This window comes from Choloepus didactylus, chromosome 14 (assembly GCF_015220235.1).
Source record: "Choloepus didactylus isolate mChoDid1 chromosome 14, mChoDid1.pri, whole genome shotgun sequence".
NCBI classification, from domain to species: Eukaryota; Metazoa; Chordata; class Mammalia; order Pilosa; family Megalonychidae; genus Choloepus; species Choloepus didactylus.
Window position 1 is genome coordinate 51899577 of NC_051320.1, and position 25669 is coordinate 51925245.

General features: G+C 39.5%; 1 protein-coding gene across 1 annotated transcript in view; it reads left to right on the forward strand.

Moving 5' to 3' along the window:
• PTDSS1 (phosphatidylserine synthase 1) overlaps nt 1–25669 on the forward strand; it is a 62508-nt gene that overhangs the window by 3624 nt on the left and 33215 nt on the right. The window contains exons 2-4 of the mRNA XM_037802707.1: nt 7315–7406; nt 19671–19715; nt 22766–22890. Coding sequence (XP_037658635.1) covers nt 7315–7406; nt 19671–19715; nt 22766–22890 — 262 coding nt within the window. The remainder of the gene's footprint in view (nt 1–7314; nt 7407–19670; nt 19716–22765; nt 22891–25669) is intronic.

Sequence of the window (25669 nt, forward strand, 5' to 3'; positions counted from 1 at the left end):
ACTATAACATTTAAATCTCCTGTCCCCTTCATTAAAAATAAAATCAGATGCTACCTAATAGATTCTTCCTAAGGTTAAAAAAAAAAAAAAAAGCTTGCTTTGTCACATTTTTGAATAAGTATATTTATAAATTAGATGCTCTGACATATGTCTTATACACTAATTCAGCCAGGCTGGGGCAAGGAGTACCTTTGTCTGAAGCTCAAGTATAATAATTACTAAGGTGCCCTCGTATTTACTCTGCTGTCAGAGGTTGATAAACTCAGAAATATTGAATGACCTTAGTTGCAAAAACTCTATTTTAGATTGGGAAACACCAAAATTTATTAAATCAAATTCACAACAGCCCACTCTCTCCCTCCTCGAGGGTTACCTGCCAGTAAGATGGTGAGAGCATCCTGTTAGCCCTTGTCCAACAAAAATTATAACTTACCTTGATGGGGGTTGCCTTCCTGCAGATTGACTTGACTGTACCTAAGTGCTCATCAACTTGTCTATGCTCGGTTTCTCCTTGATACAGGGTTAAGGAGACAGCCAGGGGCAAGGGAAGGAACAGACTTTTGATTTATTTATTGCTTAATAATTGTTTTTACTTTAATTTCCCTTAGTGACTTTGTAGCTCTAGTTCATCATATCCCTTGGGCCATATTGCTGGCCTTCTGTGCCACTTCCCTTATGGATATCTGCCAACTTTCCCTGTTCCTTTCCCTTTAGACCATATAAATTCCCATTAGAAATCGTCTCCTGATGCTGCAGATTCAGTTGTCTAGGTCCTGTTTCCTTCAGGTACATCATGTTCTTTCTCGGTAACAGGAGGCCCTGGATGCCCTTGTTCTTTGACACTGGCCATATTTAGTGATCCCCTATAGCGACTGTACAGGATAAGCAGAACCTGTAGGTGAATAAGACACTGTGCCTGGGTCATGCCTGAGCTCCAGTTAAATTGACCTTCAACATTTCTCTTCCCCAGTTACTATATTTGAATCATATTTTTTTTTGTATTTAAATGAGCTTTTATTTTTTTTAAACATCCTTTTAAATTTCTAGTGTTTTAAATTCAGTAAAGGATTTTAAATTCAATGAAGGGAAAAATGTGTCTTGTATTTCTTCAGGGTCTTCTGTAGCAGATAGGCAGTTGGGTGGCTCAAATATTTGTTCTTTGGGTTGGATGGTGCCTCAACTGAGAGGTTACATGTCTAGGAGTCACTGCCTCTCAGACATCTCTTCAGTAAACAACCCTAATTCACGTTTGTTTGTTTGTTTGTTAATAATTGTGCATAGTCTTTTAAATATAATTCTATTACCAGTTGTAACATCCGTTTATCTTGTGATATAATCCCTGTAGCCCGAGTGTTCTGTAGAGAAGTTAGGAGTTTCTCAATCTCAACTAACTGACCAGCCTGGACTGCTTCCTCTGCCCTCAGCTCGGCATCCCACTTACTGCGATTCTACAGCCCGTGTTCCATCTATCCCAAGTCTCTACCCCTCCTGGAGTTCACCACCTAGTGTATCCTTACTGGGTCTAATTGGACCCAACATCTGTTTCCCCTTTCCATTCCCAGACCTTACCTCAGCAACCACACCCCCTCCCCCCAACCGCTTCATCCCTTTGGGACAGCATGCTCCTTGGCCTTGCCTCCATCTCTTTCCAGTCCCTCCTGCACCCTGTTGCCCTCCTGACCTTTTAAAGACAAAACTGTGATCCCATCTGCCCCCTGCTTTAGTCTTTCCCTGGATCCCCATTACCTGTAGGAAAGTGCTAGCCGGACTCCAAGGCCTTTCGTTAGAGAGCAGGCCTCCTTCTCCAACGCCCCCACCCCCGTCCCCTGCACACAGCCCACACAGTGGGCCCACAGGGCTCACAGGCCCCACACAGGGGCCTCACTAGCTGCTTTGTAGCTGCTTCCTCTGACTGGAAAGCACCACGTGGTTCCTCCTGCCTGCCCAGGAGCTCCCAGCACTTTACAGTCCTCTTGGTAGGTCCCCTTCGCCAACACTTCTCTGGATTGTTGCAGGAGGCACAGAGGAAGAAATGTGTATATATTTCTAAGCACTTTTTATTACTGTATCTCTCTTAATATTTGTATCTATGTCAATTTCTTAAGGACATTATAAATAATGTCTTAATCACTCCAGTATTCCCTGTGCATAGGCACCCAGTAAATGCTGATTGAATTGAATTCAAGAAATCATGTATTTATTTATCCAAATTAAAAATAATACTCTTTTCCTTTAGTGAATATCAGGTATAATTCTTGACAAGTTATAACTTTCTATCAAAAACAATGAATGTAGCATTCAAAGATAATACCAAAGCTGGTTAACACCAAAGATAATACCAAAACTAGTTGACGTTGCTCCGCTTTGTAACCTTGGATCACATTTGCCACTGGTAGAGAGGATCCTTAACAGGGACTAGTCTCATAAACACGACCCTGTGTGTCTCGATTTCAAGGACTCTAAGGTAAGTGATGATCAGGGCTAGACATTCTTGTCTGCCTGGCTCTATGGAGAAAACCTAAAGATTATATATGCGAGTGCATGGAGTTTGCATTGGTTTCCTGAAGATTCCATGCCAATTGCCTACAGTCAGATATTAAACTGATGGGTTTTTTTTAACATCTTTTATTGTGAAATATAACATATAAATGGAAAAGTGATAACTTTCAAAGTACAATTTAGCAAGTAGTTATGAAGCAAGTGTTGAAGAATGTTTTGGATTACAGTTCCACCATTTCAGTTGTTTCCCTCTAGCTGTTTTAATAGCCTAAAAAAAAAATTATATAAAGATGCAGTATTCATAATCCTTTGTTAAATCCTACCTTGTCTGTTGCTACTCCTGCCTCTAATTTGACCACTGTCTCAATATTCAGAAATATCTGGGCAGTGACCACCCTAATTTGTTCATATTGAAAAGAGGTCTGACACAGAATTTGAGTCAAAAAATCTTCTGAGTCCAAACTGTTTTTTTTTTTTAAGTAGAACTTTCCTTATACCTCTTCTACTTTCAGGACATTCTCTCTTCTCAGGGTAGTTCCCTATACTCATTGAAACACAGTGTTTGCCAGAAGGAGTTAAAGTGTTTGAAAACTGCATGGGGACAAGGAAGTCTTTGTCAGTGGACCCTGGGAGATTAGGCTGTGATTCGTCCTTGTTACTGGAGTTGTGGGGCCCGCTAGGCCCCATCATCTCTCTCATTCTTGCAGCAACTCTATTTAGAATGCCTGATGGGTGCCAAGCACTGTGCTGGTTCAGAGATATCTCAGTGGAAGGGAATGGGACCTGTTTCCTCTAGAAGCTTAAATTACAGTCTTACTGTACATTAAGTATGTTTACTCTATGTAGTAAAGGCTGTGCCTCATGCTTCAAGAGTACCAGGGGTGCCAACTAGGCTTAGTGGAGAGGGAAGAGGCTTTAACCTCCCTGAGCTTAAATGTTTGTATCATATTGATTAAGGTAACAATCATGACCTAGAGCCAGCCTTCTAGAAGCTCTGGCACCTACTCATACTCTGCCTCTATTTGTGTGTAACTGTGTGCAGATAAAGCAAAAACTTTATTTTCCTCATCCATTAAGAAAGATAATACTCACCCTACAGAATTGCAGAGCAGTTAAATAAAATACCAGCTGTGAAAGTTCTTTGGAAAGTTCAGAGCACAACAGACTGAGACGTTTGTTGTTAACAGTGGCAAGAGATCTAGGAAAGAATTCAGGGAGCTGTCACAGCATTGCAATTGAAAGCTAAAGTCTTTTTATTTTTGTTGCTGTAAAGCAAAATGTCTTAGTTTAACAAGAATCCTGAGGCTAGGAATATCCAGATGGGGATTGGGCAGCCCAGACCGTAAGTCATAAGTTTAGTGGGGACATGGGAACCCTTGCAGAATCCTTTGGAGATGATAACAATGGCATGGATAAGGACCAGACACATGTCAACATCCCAGTTGTACTCTTTTTGTTGTTTGTAAGGTTAATCAAAGACAGTCCCAGCCAATAAAAAGCTCTTCCGTTAGGCCAAGACTATACTAAGATCATGATTTGTTTTTTTTTTTTTTTTTTTTGATATGATATAGTTTAGGTTTATTAGTGTTGTTTGCCCAGCTACATTGTAAGATCCTTGAGAACAAAGAACATATTTTTTTTTTTTCTAGGCACTTAACGTGCATCATTTCATTTTTTTTTTAATCATCATTTTATTGAGATATATTCACATACCACGCAGTCATACAAAACAAATTGTACTTTCGATTGTTTACAGTACCATTACATAGTTGTACATTCATCACCTAAATCAATCCCTGACACCTTCATTAGCACACACACAAAAATAACAAGAATAATAATTAGAGTGAAAAAGAGCAATTGAAGTAAAAAAGAACACTAGGTACCTTTGTCTGTTTGTTTGCTTCCCCTACTTTTCTACACATCGATCCATAAACTAGACAAAGTGGAGTTTGGTCCTTATGGCATTCCCAATCCCACTGTCACCCCTCATAAGCTACATTTTTATACAACTGTCTTCGAGATTCATGGGTTCTGGGTTGTAGTTTAATAGTTTCAGGTATCCACCACCAGCTACCCCAATTCTTTAGAACCTAAAAAAGGTTGTCTAAAGTGTGCGTAAGAGTGCCCACCAGAGTGATCTCTCGGCTCGTTTTGGAATCTCTCTGCCACTGATCATGATTTGTTTTTATGTCTCATTGTCCCATTTATTGCATTCCTCTTGAGAAAAAGGGTCATGTCTTGTTCATCTCTGTTCTCAGCACCCAGCCTAGTGGCTCCCTGATGATAAACATTAACTAGATACATGAGGAAGCCATGAGTGGGCATAAATGAGGAGTGCTGAAACAGTGAATGAATCATAACTGGTACTGCCTATGTGCTAGACACTGCTCTAAGTACTTACATGTATTAAGTCTCTTATGGTTGATCCTTTCATAAGTCTGGAAATTATTTCATTATGTGTAGAAACTTAGCAGCCTGACTCAAGTTAAGACCTAAGTTAATTTGTTTTTAAATCTGAAGCCATACTTTCCCATGCTTTTCCTAAACTCCCTCAGATGCCGTCTACTTTATTTAACACCCTAGGACTTCAGCCTAGGTAGTTCATTTTTGTTGGATTCCACACTTCATGTATTCCAATGCTCTAGATTTTTCTTTTTCTGTGCAAATTTGATTCTCTTACTTTTCCTTCATTTAATGTTTTTTAAAACTTTTGTTGAAGTTATATATATATATATAAATTTCCCATTTTAATCACTTTCAATTGTTCAGTTCTATGGCAGTGATTACATTCATAATATTGTGCTACCATCACAACATCCTTACCCCAACTTTTTCATCACCTCCACCAGATGCCATTTGACAATAACTGCCCATTCTACTCCCCCCTTTATTAAAGTTTAATCTTAATATTCGTCTTTTGAAACTTCTTTCACTGCAGTCCTTCCCCAGATAAACTCCATCTCTTTTATACTTTTAAAATTTATTGCTATGGTCTTATTTTCTCTAAAATATTTCCTTCCATTCTGTTCCGTCTCATATTTCCTGCCTACTCATCCTGCAATTTTAAAAATCGTAAACTGAAATGTTGAAATTCCTTCTTTTAGCTTCTTAATAATTATTAATAATTCAGAAAATCTTACTGTCTTAAATATCTGTTTTCCCCTTTTTTGTTTTTGCCCCTTGAGCCCCAGATGCATTACTAGCTCTTCTTTTTTTATATAAGCTGTCAAAACCTGATTCTAAGAAGAATTTCCATTATGGAAATTTTACTTGGTTTTACACAAGTGTTGTCCTTAATTAATAATAATTAACTAATTAATTAATAATCAGTCCACTAATATCTCTTGAGTTCCCACTATGTGCCAGGCTCTGAGGATAAACAAATGAACAATTCCCTATCTTTGAAGAATTTACTCTATACATAGAAGACAGACAATAAATTATATATGAGCCAACAAATGGAATTGTTTCGGTTACTGGCATTATGGAAAATATAAAATACAGTAATATGGTAGAAATGACTAGGCATGGTGGGAGTCAGGAAACTTTACAATTCTTTTGCTTCTGCTGTGATTTAAATCTTACATGTATTTTGTTTTGTCTCTCTTTTTTTTTTTAACTTTTATTATCCAGCAGCTCCTGCCTTGCACACCTTTTCTTCATCACTTAGATAGCCAACTGCCCATTTTTAAAAATTCAGTTTTATTGAGATATATTTATATATTATACAGTCATCCGTGGTGTACAATCAACTGTTCACAGTACCATCATATAGCTGTGCATTCATCACCCCAATCTATTTTTGAACATTTTCCTTATACCAAAAAAAGTAAAAATAAGAATAAAAAGTAAAAAAGAACACCCAAGTCATCCCCCCTATCCTATTTTTCACTTAATTTTTGTCCCCAGTTTTCTACTCATCTTTCCATACACTGGATAATGGGAGTGTGACCCATAAGGCTTTCACAATCACACTGTCATGCCTTGTAAGCTATATTGCTATACAATCATCTTCAAGAGACAAGGCTACTGGATTGCAGTTTGATAGCTATAGGTATTTACTTCTAGCTATTCCAATATCTTAAAACCTAAAAAGGGTTTTCCATATAGTGCATAAGAATGCCCATCACAGTGACTTCTCAACTCCATTTGGAATCTCTCAGCCACTGAAACTTTATTTTATTTCATTTAGCATCCCCCTTTTGGTCAAGAAGATGTTCTCAATTGTATGATGTTGGGTCCAGATTCATCCCTGGGAGTCATATCCTGTGTTGCCAGGGAGATTTACACCCCTGGGAGTCAGGTCCCATGTAGGGGGGAGGGCAAACTGCCCATTTTTAAGAATTTATTGTATAATCTCATTGTGCTGTCTTCTTCTTTATAATCTTATGCTTCCTTTCTGATTCTTGAAAAATGTCTTTGCCACAGTCTGTTTCAGTACTTTGGTTGTATTACTTCATAAAAGTCATTGTTAATTATTCTTAAAGCCAAAAGGCATTTTCCCAAAATAAACCTTACCTTTTGACATCTTGGGTATTTTTTTAAAGAACAGTGGTTCTCAAATGCTCATCTGAGTAGAGTGTATGTTAGTATAAGATCGCCCATTGCCTTTCTTTTAAGAACTGGACTTTTGTGATATTATATTATTTCAGGAAATGATAGTGCATAGTAAGTTGTGTGGATGTTTACTGACTTTGCTCAGCAAAATAAAAAGTTAGTAATCCCCCGATTTTAGAACATGGAGCTCTAACTCCTTTCGATTTACTATTTAGATCTGAAGAGGAATGTTCAATGTTGTTTTTCTGTTTTCAGGGATGATTCTGGTCCAGAAGACAACATCTGGAAGGGCATCCTCTCTGTTATTTTCTTCTTTCTTATCATCAGTGTATTAGCTTTTCCCAATGGTAAGTGATGTAATGCTTTATCACATCTCTTCTGTGCATTGTGCCCTTCTGATATTTTTAAAATATGTGTCCTGTAGAAGAAGCAGCTAGAGGGTGGGATAAAAAAAAATTGTCTGAGTTTGTGCAGTGGTTAGTGGCACAGCCTCTGGAGGCAGGCTGCCCATTCTGCTGCTTCTTGGCTCTGTGGAGAAGATTCTTAGCTTCTTTGTGTTTTGTGCTTTCTCTTCTGTAAAATGGGATAACAGTAGGTACTGTTGTGAAGATTTACTAAATTAATCAATGTTAAATGCTCTGACCAGTGACTGACAAAGTGCAAGCTCTTAGTAAGTGTCATCTATTGGTTATTTTTTTTTGTTATTATCAGCTGAATAATAAAATACTTTATTTCTGCTGACTTAACTTCTCTTTGCTCAGAATAGGGTCAGTGCTATAGTGGATTTTACTTAAATTTATTGTCCTAAGTGATCTTTTATCACAATAAACATCCTTCACTGATTATGCATTTGGGGTATAAATTTTCATCATCAGAAAAAAAAAGACAATTATTACTTTGAATTTTATTCCCTATTATGATTATAGAGAGTGAAGTAAAAAAGCTTTTTTTTTTTGAAGGCAAGTTTGGTATTCTGCCAACCTTAAAATTCACCCCTTACCTCTTAATTGTCCATTATAAGATGCTTTATTTTTTCTTATTACCCTTCAGTAACCTCTCCCTAAAATATTCTCTCTTCTCTGTAGCCACTTCTAAATACTCACTCTTTGTATTCTATTTCTTTTATGCTAATTTGAAACTGTCCTTAAGTCTTATGGGTTATGCTCCATTGACCCCACTAGGGTTTTAAATATCATACTTCAGGATGTGTTTCTTCTACATCCTTCCATGCTCTTCAGTAGAGTATAATATGTTATATAATAAGCTCACTCTCAATGTTACTGACTCCTACCTGGAAATGTACCATGACAAGGCCAGGCTGGTATACTACAACTTTTCAAGCTGATGGCAGTGGAACTTTGATCTACATTCTTGCTAATCTTATATAACCATACTTATAAGAAGGTAAGTTTTGCCTATAGTGGAATAATCAAGCTAATAAAACCATGGCTCTCCAAATCCCTCAGAGAATGTATTCTTCTAGATAACCAACTTATTTGGGTAGCTGATTTTAACTCTCTAGTTGCTTAAGCTTTTAGAGTTTTTCAATGAAAATGTTTCAAGATATGAAAACTTGCATATCTTACGCAGATTGACAAACATAATTCAGCCTTTCCGTGATGACTGAGGGTTCTGGTAATACACAATTATTGAGGTATGAAGACAAGATGTACATTATATGCTGGGTCATGGAATGAATGGGTTTTGACCCTACTATAGAATCTGCTTTCTAGGAAAAGTCCCTGATGACAGACAGCTTTTTAGCCATTGATGTTACTTCCTTTTTTTAAACAAAAGTTCAAGTGACTATTTGCTAACTCTTTTTTTCCTCCCACCTCCAACACACGAAACCTTAGAATTTTGGGGTGAGAGGAGAGCTTGGACACTGGGTAGTCCATCCTCTTTTCCAAGGACATGATGTAGTACCATATATTGACCACCAGCAGCATGAGGCAGCATAGCCACACGGGAACCACCAGAGGCTGAGGGCAGGCCCCCTGAGCTCATCCAGAGGTGCTATACGAATACAGCCCAAAGCAAGGAGATAGTGAGCTCCAGCTCAGCTCAGACACCAACATGAGGCTTTCAGCCACCAAAGCCCCATGGAAGGTTTTGGAACTTTGAAAAGTTGGGTGGGTTAGTGGTGAATGTTTTCCAGGCCTCCTCTTAGCCATTCTACTGTCTGTATCCTGTGACTGTCTGCTGCTTACTTCTTACTTGTCTGGCGTTAGTTACTGGTCTGTGTCCTTTACTCCTATCTTTCTTATCTCCTCAATCCTCTGTCCTACGTCATTTGGGATTTTTTTTTTCATATGAGTCAATCAGCACGGTTATTGCTCAGTAAACTGATGGATCCGAAGACATCAGGTGTATTCTTTAGTCTTCAGCTTTCCTTGGCTATGTTAATTTGTTGCTTAGTTCTAAGAGGTTACTTCTTTAGGTTTTTTTCTTTTTTGCTTGCTCTTTTTGCCCTTGTGTCTGAATCCAGAGCCATTTTGGAAGTGTGAAGATTCTAAAAGATTAGGCTCTCAACAGCCATGATTTTACTGTTGTCCTTTCACTGAAGTTTTTCCAGGAGCTGAAGTTTTGAGGCTTCATTAGCAGATGTTTTTCTTAAGGTACCAAAGGCACTGAATGTTAGAGTATTAAATCTATTCGACTTAACATTTTGTGTGATTTCTGCTGCTTTTTCCTATATTTCCTAAGGAAGTCCTCTGATCTGAAAACTATTTAAACTGCTCTATCTCCATTGTGAGACTGTGCTTTTGTTTTCCTTTTGGAAGGATAAGCCTTAAGCTTGTTCTGTGCTTTTCTTAACCTGGCCAGTGGATTTGGAGATACATACAAAGTGGGGTGGAATCTGAGAGCTCATCTGGTTCAGCCTGCTCCGTTTACAAATGAGATGAGGTCAGTCTTGGCTACCTGATGTCGGCCTGGCATTAGAGCCTGGACTCCTGCGTTTTCCTATACTCTGTGTTGCTCTGGTCATATCTGATATTAGGTCCCTTGTGATGGGTTTTTATCTCTGTCTTGCTGTGTAATGTTTCTTTCACTCTCAGTTTCTCTTCCCTTCTGTCGGTCTCTGGCTTTTCTTTTTCCAGCACACTCTCAGTTGGTCTGTACCTTGTGCTTCACATCTTGCAGAAGGTGTATGGTTCTTGTGTCTCTGCTATTTGGTTCCTCAAGAGTTGTTTATGTCCACAAGAGACCAGCAGATTGATCTGAACCTTCCTACTTTCTCCTTGTCCTATTCTATTTCTGATTTACCCTTCCCCTACTAGCTCCCCCCACCCCCCCCCACACACACAGCTGTAGGCAGAACATGCCAAAAATAAGATTTCAGAGAGGTGTACAGAGGATAAGGGCAGTCCTGTGTAGGATTGGGAGTGTAGTCAGGGAAGGGAAGACTTGGCAAACACGTTGTATTTACCTAGTTTGTTTTCTAAAGGTCCATTTATTTGTATTTTATATAATATTGGTAAAACTATAAATTTTCCACATTAAAGAATATTATTGAATATTTTAAAATTAGGGACGGCTTTGGGAGGTGCCAGCAGAGCTGTTGCGGAAGCTAATGACTCTCTCTTGGCACGCCCCCTGGGACTAGGGCTCCAGAGCTGTGTGGCTTTCCAGTCTCAGAGCCAGCATTCAGACTTCAGACCTCTCTAGAAGCCTGCTGCTGGGTGGCTGCTTCTCTAAGTGGAATGCACATGCCCCTCGCATCTTGTCACCTTATTTTCAGTTCTCCCCACCCTTGGCACATATGCTTAAATTAAGTAATGAAAATGAAGGGGAGAAATGGAACCCCAAATCTGCCTTCTCCTTCAAAGGAAGTGTTGGGGAAGTGCCTGCAGTGGCTAGCATTCCCAGAACAGTTCCATTTTGGCAACTTCAAATGCACTTATCCTTGACCTGTAAAGACTGCACTGTATGTTTGCATATAGGCCTCCATTTGCCATGTCCATCTATCTTGTAAGTGTCAGTTCATATATGCTGTCTTTTTGGTGGAAATGGCCAACTCCTATAGGAAGTAGGAAGTGGGGCCATATGATTCTTTATGTATGGTATCTAAACAACAAAGAAGGCTTTTGCCTTTCTTCATGGGGCTCTTTGTTTTTGCTACTAGTAATAGAAAATTCATTTCAAAGTGACTTAAATATTAAGAAAAGTGTTTATTTTCTTCCATAACAAGAAGTTCTGAGGTAGGGTGGTTAATTTAGCAGCTCAATATCATGTGAAGACTCAAGTTCTGTACATCTTTCTGCTCTGCTGTCTTCAGCATGTTATTCTTAGTCTTGTCCTCTGTCTGGCTGCCCTGTCGTTCCTGAGATAGCTGCTATGGTTCTGGACATATCATGGTAGACAGTGTCCAGTGGAAGAAGAGGTCACCTCTTCCCATGTCTCTTCTTAAGACTAAAGAAACCTTTTCCAGGAACCCTCCAGCAGACTTGCTTCTATATCTCTTTGCCTCTTTATTAGCCAATTCCGAGGACGGGGATTTTATAGTTCCTAGAGGGGCAGGCGCATGATAGATGTTCAGAAGATTTATTGACTGAAAGAATAGAAGGGAATAGGACTACCTCAATTGGCTTACAGTTTACCCCTGAGTTGTATGGGGGAGAGGTGGACACTCAAACAAAATTGTTTGGTGATTGTTTAGGTTTGCTAAAGCTGCCAAAATGTAATATACCAGAAATGGATTGGCTTCTACAATGGGGGTTTATTAGTTCACACATTTACAGTTCTACGGCCATGATAATGTCCCAGTTAAGGTGTGAAGAGTAAGATACCTTCTCTGAGGAAAGGCTGATGGCATCTGGGGTTCTCTGTCACATGGGAAGGCACATGGCCAGAGTCTGCTAAGCCTCTCTCCAGTTTAGCTTCTGGTTTCTGTGGCTTTCTCCAAAATGTCTCTGGGTTTCTGTTTTAGCTTCTCTCTTAGCTTCTCCTGGGGGCAAACTCTGGATTACATATCTTAGCTTCTCTCCAAAATGTCTCTCTCAGCTTCTCTGAGCTTTATTTCTCTATGAGCTCTCTTAAAGGACTCCAGTAAAGGATTAAGACCCACCTTGAATGGGCAGGATCACATCTCCATGGAAACAATCTAATCAAAAGTTCCCACTGCAATGTGTCTGTGCCCACAAGATTGGATTAAAAGAACATGGCCTTTTATGGGGTACATAACAGATCCAGACCAGCACGGTGATCAACAGGGTGAACAACAGGGTTAGGTTCTGGAGTTCTTTCCTTACTTTTGAGGTGATACCGAGGGAGGGACTGAGAGTCTGATGTCCACTTCACACAACTTCTCTCCTGCCAGCTTCTTTCCCTTTCTCCTCTCCTGTTCTCTTCCAGCTAAGTGTGATTTTAACTAGACTACTGTATTGTATTGCTGGAGTGAAATTTAGAAACCTATTTGAGTCTCCAGTTGGCTGAGGGATTTCTTTTAACAGGTGACCTTCAGGTGTTCTTTTCTAGCTTCTGAGGGCTTTCTATCCCCCTTCCACCCACCCTACCAAACCAGCCAAACCTTATCTGTACCTCCAATGCCTGGCCTATAGTAGACTTTCAATAAAATATATGCTGAATTAAGTAATAAATCAAATATTGAAGGAAAAAAATCATGGAATTACCCTCTCTTTTCGTTTACTTGTCTGCAAGAGAAACACAATCCAGCACTTCTTAAAGTTATTTTGAAGAGAGTGAAATACTAGTATTTCTGGCTTTTTCTGAATTTCTCCTCTGTTCTCATTTGATTTCTTTGAGTGAAGATAATGCTAATTATATTTCCTTGAGATTTGAAGGCAATTTGGACAATTCACTGTCCCAACAGCTTTTTCTTGGAAAAAAAAATTCTTTCTTAAGTCTGAGATTTGCTTAGAGATAATTTTGCTCACCTTTTCTAGTTTTTCCTGGAAGGAATTTAAACATTAAAACAATAATAATCCAGAGAAGAAGCAAACTGAGAACGTTTTCCTAGGGGCCTCTGGCCAGAGTAACTGTTAAGAGAAGCAGCTTCTGTTTTCTGTTAAAAGAATTACACCTCCCTAAGATTTAGTTCCTTAAACTGAATTATGGATAGATATAACTGATTCTGGCAAATCAAGCAACGATCATAGTTTCTCATTTCTGAGATAGTTTTTAAAAGGCCAGCTCAGCTCATGAAGGAGACCTTTGGTTTCTATTTCTTTTGAAGTTCAACATGTTCTTAATATCTGATTGAAAATTATGTATTCTAGATTCCAAGACTGATAAAAAAAATTAAAAAAAAAAAACACAACACCTTTAGTTTTTAAATGTGCCTTGTAAGAAAACCACAATCCAGGCAAAAAGCAGCATCTGTTTCTCCATTGCTGCCCCAAGAAGGCTTGCCATTTCTCCTGCGTAATTAAGAAGATAAGTAACTAAATGGAAGATCCCACTCTTCCAGGCAGCTTTTATCAAACCAGAAATAAAGCACAGATTAGAAGTACCACCCCCACCTCCCACCCCATGGAACGCACATCAGGTAGAGCAGTCATAATAATTTCCTCCCATGGCAATAGCCAGAGAAAGAAAAAGAATCCTACAGTTACAAGATCCCTGAAAAAATAGGCTGTTGGAAAATAAGTGTGGTGATGGCATTAAGATAAAGTACATGTTCCCAGGATGCTGTGGGCACTGCTAACGTGCCTGGGCAGTGAGTAGCTTGGAGTGTGTGGGCCACTACTACATTCCCCATGCCGTTTAAAGGTGACTTGACTGCAGTAGCCAAGCGTGGGTGAACTAGACAATGTGAGCACAAGAGACGAAGTTTGTAATATAGAAAAACGGCAGCCCATCCTCTTTTTAAAAGTAAAATGATATATTTAGTGCCATTACTGTCTTTGATGGTAAAGATAGCACTGTTGGTGACTGATGCTACTAGGTTATACTTAAAATACTACATAAAATTTTCAGGGTTTCTTCTCAGAAAGAAGTGAGGATTATGAGAAGTCTCTCCACTTGGGAGGAGGCAGATTTGGTGATTGAAATAAGGACTGCATTCTTTTTTTTTTATTTTTTATGAGAAAAGCTGTAGGTTTACAGAAAAATTGTGCAGAAGATACATAGCTCCCATATACCCCCTCACACATCCAGTTTTCCTTAATATTAATGCTTTGCATTAATGTGTGCTACCTTTGTTACAATTTTGAAGCAATATTATTATAATTACACTAATAACTAAAGTCCATAATTTACATTAGGGGTCTCTGTTTATGTTGTACAGCCCTATGCTGTTTTTTTTTTTTTTTTTAATTCTATTCTAGTAAGATACATATAAACTAAAGTTTCCCCTTATAACCACGTTAAAATATATAATTCAGTGGTGTTAATTACGTTTGCAGTGTTGTGCTACCATTGCAACCATCCGTTACCAAAATATTTCCATCACCCCAAAGAGAAACTCTGGACCAATTAAGTATTAACTCCCTAATCCCTACCCCTACTTGCATTCCTCTGTTGACGGATATTTGGGTTGCTGCCATTTTTGATAATTGTGAATAATGCCACTATAAACATGCACACATCTGCTTTAGTCCCTGCTTTTGATTTTTGATTTTGATTTCTTTGTGTGTATACTTAGAAGAGGGTTGCCTGGGTCATATGGCACTATTTTGAGTGAATTTATGTATATGGCATGAGATAGGGGTCCACTTTCATTCTTGTGCATATGTACACCCAGTTTTCCCAGCACCATTTGTTGAAGAGACTGTTCTTTCCCTATTGAGTGGACTTGGCAAAAATCAATTGGTGATTGATATGAAGGTTTATTTCTGAACTCTCAATTTAATTCCATTGTTCTCTATGTCTTTCCTTGTTTCAGAACCATGCTGTTTTGATCACTGTGGCTTTGTAATAAGTTTTAAAATTGGGAAATGTAAGTCCTCCAACTTTGTTCTTCTTTTACCCTTCCATATAAATTCAAGCAGTGTTGGTGTTAATTTTGCTTAGAATGTTTGGTAAAATTCACCAGCGAAGCCACTGCTTCTGACATTTTCTTTTTGGGGAGGTTTTTGATTACTAGTTGCATTTCTTTTCTTGTTATTGGTCTGTTGAGATATTCTGTTTCTTCTTGAGTCAGTTTAGGTAGTTTCTATGTTTCTGGGAATTTGTCCATGTCATCTAATTTGGTGGCATACAGTTGCTCATAGTATCCTCTTATTATCCTTTTCATTTCTGTGGGTCATGTTTTAGTTTCCCAGCTGCTAAAACAAATACCATACAATGGGTTTACTTAAACAAAGAGAATTTATTGGCTTATGGTCTTGAGGCTAGGAGAAGTCCAGTGTTGAGGTGTCAGCAAGCAGTGCTTTTTTCCCAAAGACACTCTGTGGCTGGCTGCTAGTGGTTCTTGGTCCTTGGCTTTTCTATTACAATAGAAATGCACATGGTGGCCTCTCCTGTCTCTCTAGTTCCCACTGACTTTGTGTTTTTTTTTCCTGCGGCTTTCTGTCTCCATCTGATTTTGACTCTGCTTATAAAGGATTCTGGTAATCTGTATTAAACCCCAACCTGATTCATTTGGGACACACCCTAACTGAAGTAATATCTTTAAGAGATCTTATTTACTATTTACAGTGGATCTATACCCACCAAAATATTGGCCAAGACCAAGAACATGTCCAACCTGGGGTACACAACTCAATCCACATCAGGTTGGTAGTGATGTCCCCACTTTCATTCTAATTTTAGTTGTTTGTATCCTCTCTGTTTTTTTCTTTGTCAGCCTAGCTAAAGGTTTGTCAATTTTATTGATCTTTTCAAAGAACCAACTTTGGTTTTGTTGATTCTATTTTTTTAAATTCTTTGTTGAGATCTTCTTTTTTAATGTAAGCATTTAGAGCTATAAATTTCCCTCTCAGTCTTGCCTTTCCTGTATCCCATAAGTTTGGATATATTGTGTCTTTACTTTCATTTGCCTCAAAGTATTTCCTAATTTCCCTTGTGATTTCTTCTTTGACCCATTGGTTGCTTAATAGTGCATTGCTTAATTTCCATGTATTTGTGAATTTTGCATTTCTCCCTCTGTTACTGATTTCTAATTTCATTCTTTTGTGGTCAGAGAAGATACATTATATGATTTCAATATTTTTGAATTTATGAAGACATGGTTTGTGACCTAACATCATCTATTCTAGAGAATGTCCATGTACACTAGTGAAAAATGTGTCTTCTACTGCTGTTGGGTGAAGTGTTCTATATATGTCTATTAGGTCTAGTTGGTTTATAGTATCATTCAAGTCTTCTATTTTCTTATTGATCTTCTGTCTAGATGTTCTATCCATTATTGAAAGTGTTGTATTGATGTCTCATACTATTAATGTAGAATAGTCAATTTTCCCTTCAAATCTGCCAATATTTGCTTCATGTACTATGGATCTCTGCCATTAGGTGCATATATATTTATAACTGTTAAGTCTTCTTGTTGAATTGACTGATCCCTTGTCAGTATATAGTGAGTGACCTTCCTTGTCCCTTGTAGCAGTTTTTGACTTCAAGTCTTTTTTTTCTGGTATTGGTATAGCTGCCCCAGATTTCTTTTGGTTACTATTTGGCATATTTTTTTTCTATCCTTTCACTTTCAACCTACTTGTGTTTTTTAATTTAATCTGAGTCTCTTGTAAACAGCATATTATTGTGTCATTCTTTTTTGTCCATTCTGCTGGCCTCTGCCTAGTGACTGGAGAGTTTAATCCATTTACATTTAAAGTTACTAACGATATTGCAGGACTTTCTTTTGCCATTTTGCTTTTTGGTCCTTGTATGTCTTATACCTTTTTCCCCCTCAAATCTTCCATTAATGCCCACTTTCATATGTATTTGTTTTTTTGTAGTGTACCATTTTGAGTTCCTTTTCATTTCTTTGTGTTTGTATATTTCAGATATTTTCTCTGTGATTACCATGGGGCTTAAATTTAACATCCTAAATCTCTAACAATCACATTTGATTTGATACCAAGTTAACTTCAATAACATATTCAATCACTCTTCTCCACACCTTTTTGTTGTACTTGTTACAAATAATATCTTTGTACACTGTATGCCCAAACCATAGATTTTTCATTACTTTTCATGCATTTGCAGTTTAGCATCTGTAAGAAGTAAGAAGTGGAATTACATACAAAAAAAAAAAAAAGAAGATACCATAGCATAGGCATTTATGATTGCCTGTACCAGAGGTCTTCATTTCTTAAGCCACTTTGATCCATGTTACAGTTTGCTAAAGCTGCCAAAATGCAATACCAGAAATGGATTGGCTTTTATAAAGGGGAGTTATTAATCTACAAATTTACAGTGCTAAGGCCATAAAAGTGTCCAAACTGAGTCATCAACAAGAGGATACATTCTCTGAAGAAAGGCTAATTGTGTCTGGAGTTGGTTCCTCTGTCACATGGGAAGGCACATGGCCGGAATCTGCTGGACCTTTCCTTGGGTAGCTTCTTGTTTTTGTTGCTTTCACCAAATGTCTTTGGACTTCTATCTTAGCTTCTCTCTCTCAGTTCCTGTGCATCCCTCCTTGTTTCTCCCTGGGCATTTCTCGCTAAGCATCTGGGGGTACTTTCTTAGCTTCTCCAGGGCAAACTCTGGACTTCATCTTTAGCTTAGCATCTCCAAACATCCTTCTGTCTCATCTCCAAGCATCTGGGTCTGTGTCAGTTCTGAGCTCTCTTAAGGACTCTAGTAAACTAATTAAGACCCACCTTGAATGGGCAGGGTCACATCTCCATGGAAAAATCTAATCAAAATATTCCACCCACAACTGAGTGGGTCACATCTCCATGGAAACAACCTAATCAAAAGATCCCACCCACAATAGATCCCACAAGACTGGATTAAAAGAACATGGCCTTTTATGGGGTATATAACAGATGCAAACCAGCACAATCTACTGTGTAGTTTTCTTTCCTTTCAGTCTGAAGAGCTCCATTTAGCATTGCTTTGAGGCAGGTCTAGTGGTGACAAACTCCCTCAACTTTTGTTTATCTGGGAATCTCTTAATCGGTTCCTCAGTTTTGAAAGATAGTCTCACCAGATATAAAATTCTTGGTTGGCAATTGTTTCTTTCAGCACTTTCAATATTGCATCCCACTTCCTTCTTGCCTCCATCATTTCTGATGAGAAACTGGGACTTAATTTTATTAGAACCCCTTTTTACTTAACATATTGCTTTTCTCTTGGCAGTTTCAGAACTCTCCTTGTCCTTGGCATTTGAGTTTGACCACTATGTGTCTGGTTGTGGTTCTTTTTAAGTTAATCCTCTTAGGGGTTTGTTGGGATTCTTGAATGTGTATTTTCCTGTCATTCGTTAAATTTGGGAGGAGGCAGAGCTCTCCATACCAGCTCTCTAGTGTCACTAGCTCCTGAGGGCAAGTCTGTCACGGGTAACTAAAGGACCAAATTCTAGTTGTAAAGAAGGCTGTGAAACAATTTCTGGCAACTCCCCTTGGAATATGGGATTCATAACATGGGAAATTCTCCCAACATCAGAAGGCTGTTCAAAAGGTGTGGGTAGCCACAAATAGGGCAGGTGCCCACATGAGCAGTGGTTTTCAATATTTACGAGTTGTGACTCTTCAGTTGATATATCAATCCGATGGAAAAGGCCCAGCTTGCTTGCTTTCTTCCTCTTCACCTTTTTATATTTTTTAAATGAACTAGAACAGAAAAGAAAGTATTGGTGTATCACTTATAGTAAGTGTAAGTTTTGTTCTGTGAAACTTCAATTTTGTAGAGTCTGTGTGTATATGTATCTGAACTGGGTTGCCATGTAAAGGGTGTTTTGTTACCACAGGTCATGATCAAAAGCCACTGCATTTGCACGTTCCGGTGCTCAGAGAGTTTGTTTTCAGTCTCACTCCCCACCCCACAGTATTTATTCTCTCTCATTTTCAGTCTTTCTCTCTGTGTCTCTGTTTCTATCTCTCTCCTTCTGTCTCCCTGTGTCCCTTTCTCTCCCCCCATCTCCTGTCTTCCTTCCTGTCTGTATCTCCTCTTTCTCTCTCTGTGACTCTTTTTCTCTCTCTGTCTTGCTCTCTTTCCCTCCCTCTCCCTCTCCCTCTCTCCCTCCCTCCCCCTTCTCTTTCTCTCTCTCTTCTATCTCCTCCCCTCCCCTCCACCCCCCAACTCTCTCTCTCTCTGTTTTGCTCTTGCACACATACAGCTAGGCAAGCAGGCTGTCCAGAGCCTTTCTCTGGGGTACTGGATGGCTGGGAGATTTCACTTGTTAAGTTGCAATGTGCGTTACGTGTACCTAAATTACATATACTTACATATACTGGTAACCTACTCACTGTTACAACATTGTTTTCATGGGAAAGTGTGTTCAGATTTCTAACAAAGGAGTTTTTAAAAACTTACATTTTGGAGAGTGGTGCTTTTATGATTGTGGTCACTGTTAACAATGTTGATGAGACATTTCAATCTAGACTTTAACCCCAAAGTATTTATGTAAAAAAAGAATTTTTTTTTTTAACAAGAGAACTTTTTATTATTATTATTTACGTGGACACCAGCAGCACTTTCTTTCATTTTGGTTTCCTCTGTCTGAAACCAGTTGATTCTAATTCTATAATATTATCTACCTACAGGTCCATTTACTCGACCTCATCCAGCCTTATGGAGAATGGTTTTTGGTGAGTTTCCCCTATTAGGTTTTTTTTTGTTTTTAATATCTCTTTTAATATTCACTCTTTTATATTCACTCAGGGAATAATTCTGGGTCACTGTTTAGATTTTATTCATTCACTGAAGCACTCATTACATGGAAGGCACAGGTCTAGAGTTTTTCAGTGAAAAATAAACAGTAGGCATTTTCTCCTCTACTTCTATGCACTCTAATTAAAATCCTAAAATGAGTTATAGATTCCTTCAAGAAAAAAAAAGTAACCTACTTTGACACTGAACTGTCCATTATCCATCCACTATTAGGTTTTAAAATATATTTTACTTTTTAAAAACTTTTTCTGTGTATCAATATAGTAGGTTTGCTCACTACTCTACACTCAAAACTTTAAAGCTTTTTATTTTTTGTTCCTAATATAATTTCTTTTATTAAAATTCACTGCTGCAAAATAAAGTACTGGTGATATCTTATTGTTCTCTTACATGTGAACTGTTTCAGCTCCACATGACCCCTTCCAGAGCTTTGCTTTTTAATGTACAGAACATTTACTCATTTTCCTTTACATGCTTTCATATTGCTATTTGCTTATGCAAATTCCTTATGAGCACATTTGTCTTGTCAGCATCTGGGAGGAAATGAAAACTCAAAGGGTGGGAATGGACAAGAACTTGGGAAAGGGAGAAGTCTTTAGACAAAGGGCCCTAATTTTAACTAAGGTTTAGTGATAAACATCTCATTTAAATATTGGTTGTCTTATTTTTACTTGATTTTCTGGTCAAAATGGTCAAATACCCTGAAAAGATTTAAAAGAAATCTTTTAAACTTTGTCAGTTTGATTATTGGCTTCATCTTGTCTAAATAAGACATCAGATGAATTATTTTAGATTTGGGAAATCTAATCTTATGTGAAAATGTAATAGGACTCTAAAAATGTATATTTCCTTAAAGGTTGCCTATTTTTCCTTTCAACCGTGAGAGATCTCAGGTCAGTCTCTTCATCTCTTTTAATTTGTCGGTGAACTCTTCACCATCTGTTCAGCAGGTGTTTGCTGAGTGTTGCTGTGTGGAGGGCCCTGCTCTGGGCACTGAGGTGGCAGGGAGGGCTGGATAGACAGGAGCCTGCTCCTGGGACTGCCCTTCCAGTCGGGGCAGCGGGAGGGGAAGGAGGACAGCTGTAGTATACGAACTATTAAACAAATAAATTGGATGTCTCTAAGTGTTAGCAAGTCCATTAAAACCATGTGCAGAGAGAGGGACTGGGTGGCTGCTGCAGCTTGGGTGGTGAGGAAAGACCTGAGGGGCGGGGGGTAAAGCTTAAGCTGAAATCTGCACGCAAGGAAGGATGGAACCTTGAAAGACGGAGGGAGGGGGCTGGGGAGGAGCATTCCAGACAAAGGAAAGACCCGTAGAATGGTCCTATGGCTAGAAAAGGCTTAGTGTGCCAGGCCAGTGGAGCCAGACTGTCGAGTTGGAAGAGAGAGGTCATTGAGTTGGGCCTAGACAGAATCCCACAGGGCTAGGGGCCAGGGAGGAGCTCAGACCTTAAGGACAGCAAGAAGTCATGGGAAGGTTTTCTGCAGAGGAATTACATGACTTCATTTACATTTTATAAACAGATAGTCCTAGCTGCATCGTATATATATATATAATGGACTTGATATTGCTGTAGGAAGTTGTAAGTTACTTCTACCTTGTTGGCTGCGTCTTAGTTTTTCCTGTTTCAAATGATCCATTGCACATAAGGAGCAGTTTTCTTTCTTCTCTGAGACCTTTTTGGGATCATGGAGCATTTTGGTAATCTTATGAAAACCATATAATCTCCTGCACTGCACAGACCTTGAAGCCCAACCACAAACTCCAGCTTTTGAAGTCCTGCTCCACAGAGACTTACTTTCTGTCTTAAAACGATTATTTCCAAAGGATCATAATAAAAAGGTATAGTGGGAAGTATTAAAGTGAACATTCATAAAAATAGCTGGTGCATAAGTACAAACCTAAGGAGGTTCTCATTCCAACAAGCTTAGAAATGTGTGTTTCCTGGGCCCCCGGGATGCCCGACCGTGGGTCGGCCACACTGCTCTGAGCCTCCCTTGAGCTCCCTGAGGACTGCAAGAGGGGCCCGGTGGCATGCCTGGCACTGTCACAGTCACAGTGCATTTCATTCCAGCCACGGATGTTCTCTCCTCTGGAGCAGCTCATTAGAGATTAGTGCCAAGCCAAATTTGGACGGGGTTCTGTGATTCAAGGTCGTTTGTATCACAGTGTCTAGATGTCCCACATACCCAGATTTTGATTCTCGTGAGGCAGCAGAGAAATTACAGAGCCACTGGTTGTTGGTTTCTAACACTTTCTAAAATGAGTTACACAGCCTTTGCCTTCTTAAAGTCTATCATCAACTTTTCTTTTTAAATGACTCAGAATGTGTATTAGGATAGCAATTATGATCTTATGTTATAATAAAATGATGCCCACAGGGCTCCTGTGGAGTGTAGGCATCTGACAGATGGCCCTGGGCTGCCCCTCTCACTGGACCACTGAACTGGCCCCCAGACTTGGCTGTCCAGAACTGTTCTTGCCCTTCCCCACTCCAGTCCCACACAGCAGCCAGAGTCACCCTTGTAAAAGGTCACTGAGATCATCTTATCTCCCTATTTGAAACTCTTCAAGTGCTCCCCATCTCTCTTAAGATAAAATCTGGAGTCTTTGCACTGCCCTCTTGCCCGTTCCTCTTTCTGCCAGCACTCCAGGCACGTGTCCCGTCCCAGCTGGTTCTCTTTTCAGACACCTGTCTGCACGTCCTTTGTGCTGCCCAAATATTGCCTCCACCCCTCTGCTCCTGTCCACACACCCTTTGTCTGCCAGTCCTTTAGCTCCCAGCTCAAGCGGACGGAGCCCCTTAGCCTGAATTAGGACTATTTATTAGGCTCTCTCACTAAAGAAAACACCAGATTGTAGGAAGGGTCTTCACAGAGTGTGCTGCAATATTAGTGTCTGGTTTGGGCAGTAAGCTGTTTGGGTCTAATGTGTTGTGTGTCTGACAGCGTGTTCTTGTCCCCTCAGGCCTCAGTGTGCTCTACTTTCTGTTCCTGGTGTTCCTGCTCTTCCTGAATTTTGAGCAGGTTAAATCCATAATGTATTGGCTAGATCCAAATCTTCGATACGCCACGAGGGAAGCAGATGTCATGGTACGTACTTGCCATCGGCTTCTTAGAGACATTGGTAGATCCTTGGGTGTAGGAGGTGGTCGACTTCACATTTTAAATTGTTCCCACTCCATATTTCCTGTGTAGACATCTGAATCCCGGGTGTCTGGGACCGTTGTTGAGAGGTGTGTGGTTTTCCGCATGTAATACGGTCCAGGGAGATGCAATCCTGTCACAGAGCAGAGGGGGACAGTGGAAGGGAGAGGGTGAACATTATCGTCAGACGGCCTTGGGCCTGAATTCTGCCTCTGCCACTTATTAGCTATAGGACTTTGGGCAAAGTACTTGTTAGCCTGTTCCCTTTTTAAAGTAAGGTGATAACATTACTTATTCTGGGGGCTCCTTGGCAGTAAGGTGATCTGCAGGGCCTACCACGTCCAAGCTTCCCTCGTCCCGGGTACTCAGGACTGGTGGCTGCTCTGACCACTTGCCTTCTCATCCCGTGGCTCGTCCCACCCCTTTTGCCCTCGTGCCATGATCCTGCCCAGCTGCTTCCAGGCAGGGCCTATTGTACTTACTTAAGCCATTTCATTTGTTATTTTTGTTAAACCATGAAAAATTTTATTCTTGGCTAAAACTACTCTGTATTTGGGCTTTTAGCAAAGAGATTATTTTATTTTCTAATGCTATTCTTTTCCAATTTTTTTTTTTTATGCCTAACAGTTTGATATAAATTGAAGAAAAACCCAGCAATGCTCAGGAAAAGAACAGGCACATTGGGCCATGGACACATTTACTTTGACAAACAGGAAACACTGTGCAGGGACTTCATATAAGGTCCAAGGAGTAATCTCTCTACTGTAACGATTGGTCAGACCCTTCTTGGCATGGTGTTTCCAGATTTTATCTTTTACTATTTTAAGGGATATGCTAAGGGCAAAAGTAAGAATGCCAAAAATTATTTAAAAGGCTCAGGCTCTGTTTTGGGGTTGCTTGCTCTATGGAAGACAGTAGTGGGGGGTAACTTCTGGCTTTTAGTGACGGTAGTGAGAGGGGAGGAAGAGGACTCTGGTTGTTCCTGATTGTTGACGGTCCACTCTGCTGGGCCCTGTGCTGGGTGCCATAATGTTTCTGCATAAGCCTCCCTGGTCTGTGAGGCATTAATATCCCCATTGTACAGAGGAGGAAATAGAAAATTGAAATGAATAAGAATCTTGCTCAAAGAACAAACCAGTAGATCTCTGGCTCCAAAACAAATACTAGTCCTTTGACTGTGCTTCAAGTATATTATTACGTAATAATAGTAAATGGATTAAAGAATCCTCACAGCAGCCTTATGAGATAGAAATTGAGAGAAATATAACCCCATTTATGATATTTTCCCCCTCAATTTTTGCTGTTGTTGATCCAATTCTGAGAGTCAGTGGGAAGAGGTTGAATCTAATAATGCTCTTGACATCTAGTTTTCTTAGGAGTTTGACATCACAGGGGCATCCGAATGTCACAATTATAGCCCCCAAAGAGCTCAAACTGGCTTTTGAAATCTAGTTGATGCATCTCTTAAATCTCTTGAAATAGTTTACCGCCTCTTGTTACCCCTTGATATTTATTTGTTGATGAAACCATATCATTTATTCTTTAGAGTTTCTGGTGCCTGGATTTTGCAGCTTGCATTTGCATGGCATCATTTAATGTGTTCCTCTGTCTCCCAGTATTTCCTGTGTACTGAGAGTTAGCTGTAGAGAGCTAGATCAGATTCCGGTTCAATTTTCATGGGGGAATTACTTCCTAGGTGGGACCGTGTTTCACAATGGGAGTATATCACACCTGGTAATCTCTTTTTGGGTAACATTAAGATAGATCTATGGGTTCAGGAAGTCAACATCAGTTTTAAGATGCACCATGAATTATAGGTACAGCTTTTGCAGGGGTGGGGGTGGGGGTGGGGAGGAAACCTTATATTAATTGTACCATACATTAAAATACATTGGAATATTTATCCTATTTCTTGAGATAATACAGTATGGGAAAGTTGCATCATAGAATCAAGAAAGCACAGTCATTACATTCGTGTGAAGTGCTATAAAGGAAAAGAAGAAGGTGCTGTCGGAACTTATAAAAGGTACCTAATCTAGTCTGAGAAGTCAGGGAAGACTTCCATGAGGAGCGGATGTTTATGCTGACAACTGAAAAGTGGGTGGGGATTAGCCCACAGCACAGTGGGGGAGGGTGTGGGGCCAGTATTCAGGTGGCGGGAACAGCCTGTGTGAAGACACTGATTAGGAGCTAGGATCAGCTCAGAGCCAAATCAAGAGGCTACCAGGGCTGAGCAGACTTGAAGAGTTTGGATTTTATTGTAATAAAAGGCCACAGAGAGTTTATAAGCAGAGTTTCATGATCTGTGCTGGTGTGTTAGGGAGTCAAGAAATAATATCCCTGATCTCTAGTCAAATTTGGAAACGGAAAAAAAAAAAAAAAGAGTTCAAAATGTCAGCTGATTTCTTCCTGTTAAAAGCTCATCAGAGAAGATGACTTTAGACCTGGACTAAGTAGTCTTGCTAATAATACATCACCCCAAATTAGCGAGATTGACTGTCTTAAGTTTGCCAGGGCTGCCATAACAAATCCCACAGACTGGTTGGCTTAAACAAGAATTTATTGTCTTCCTGTTTGGGAGGCTAGGAGTCCAACATCAAGGTGTGGGCAGGATTGTTGTGCCTTCTCCGAAGTTGGAGGGTTCTGGTGGTGGCTTGTCCGAAACCCATAACTCAGTCTCTGACTCCGTCACGTGGCCATCTCTCTCTCTCCATCTATTTCCTAC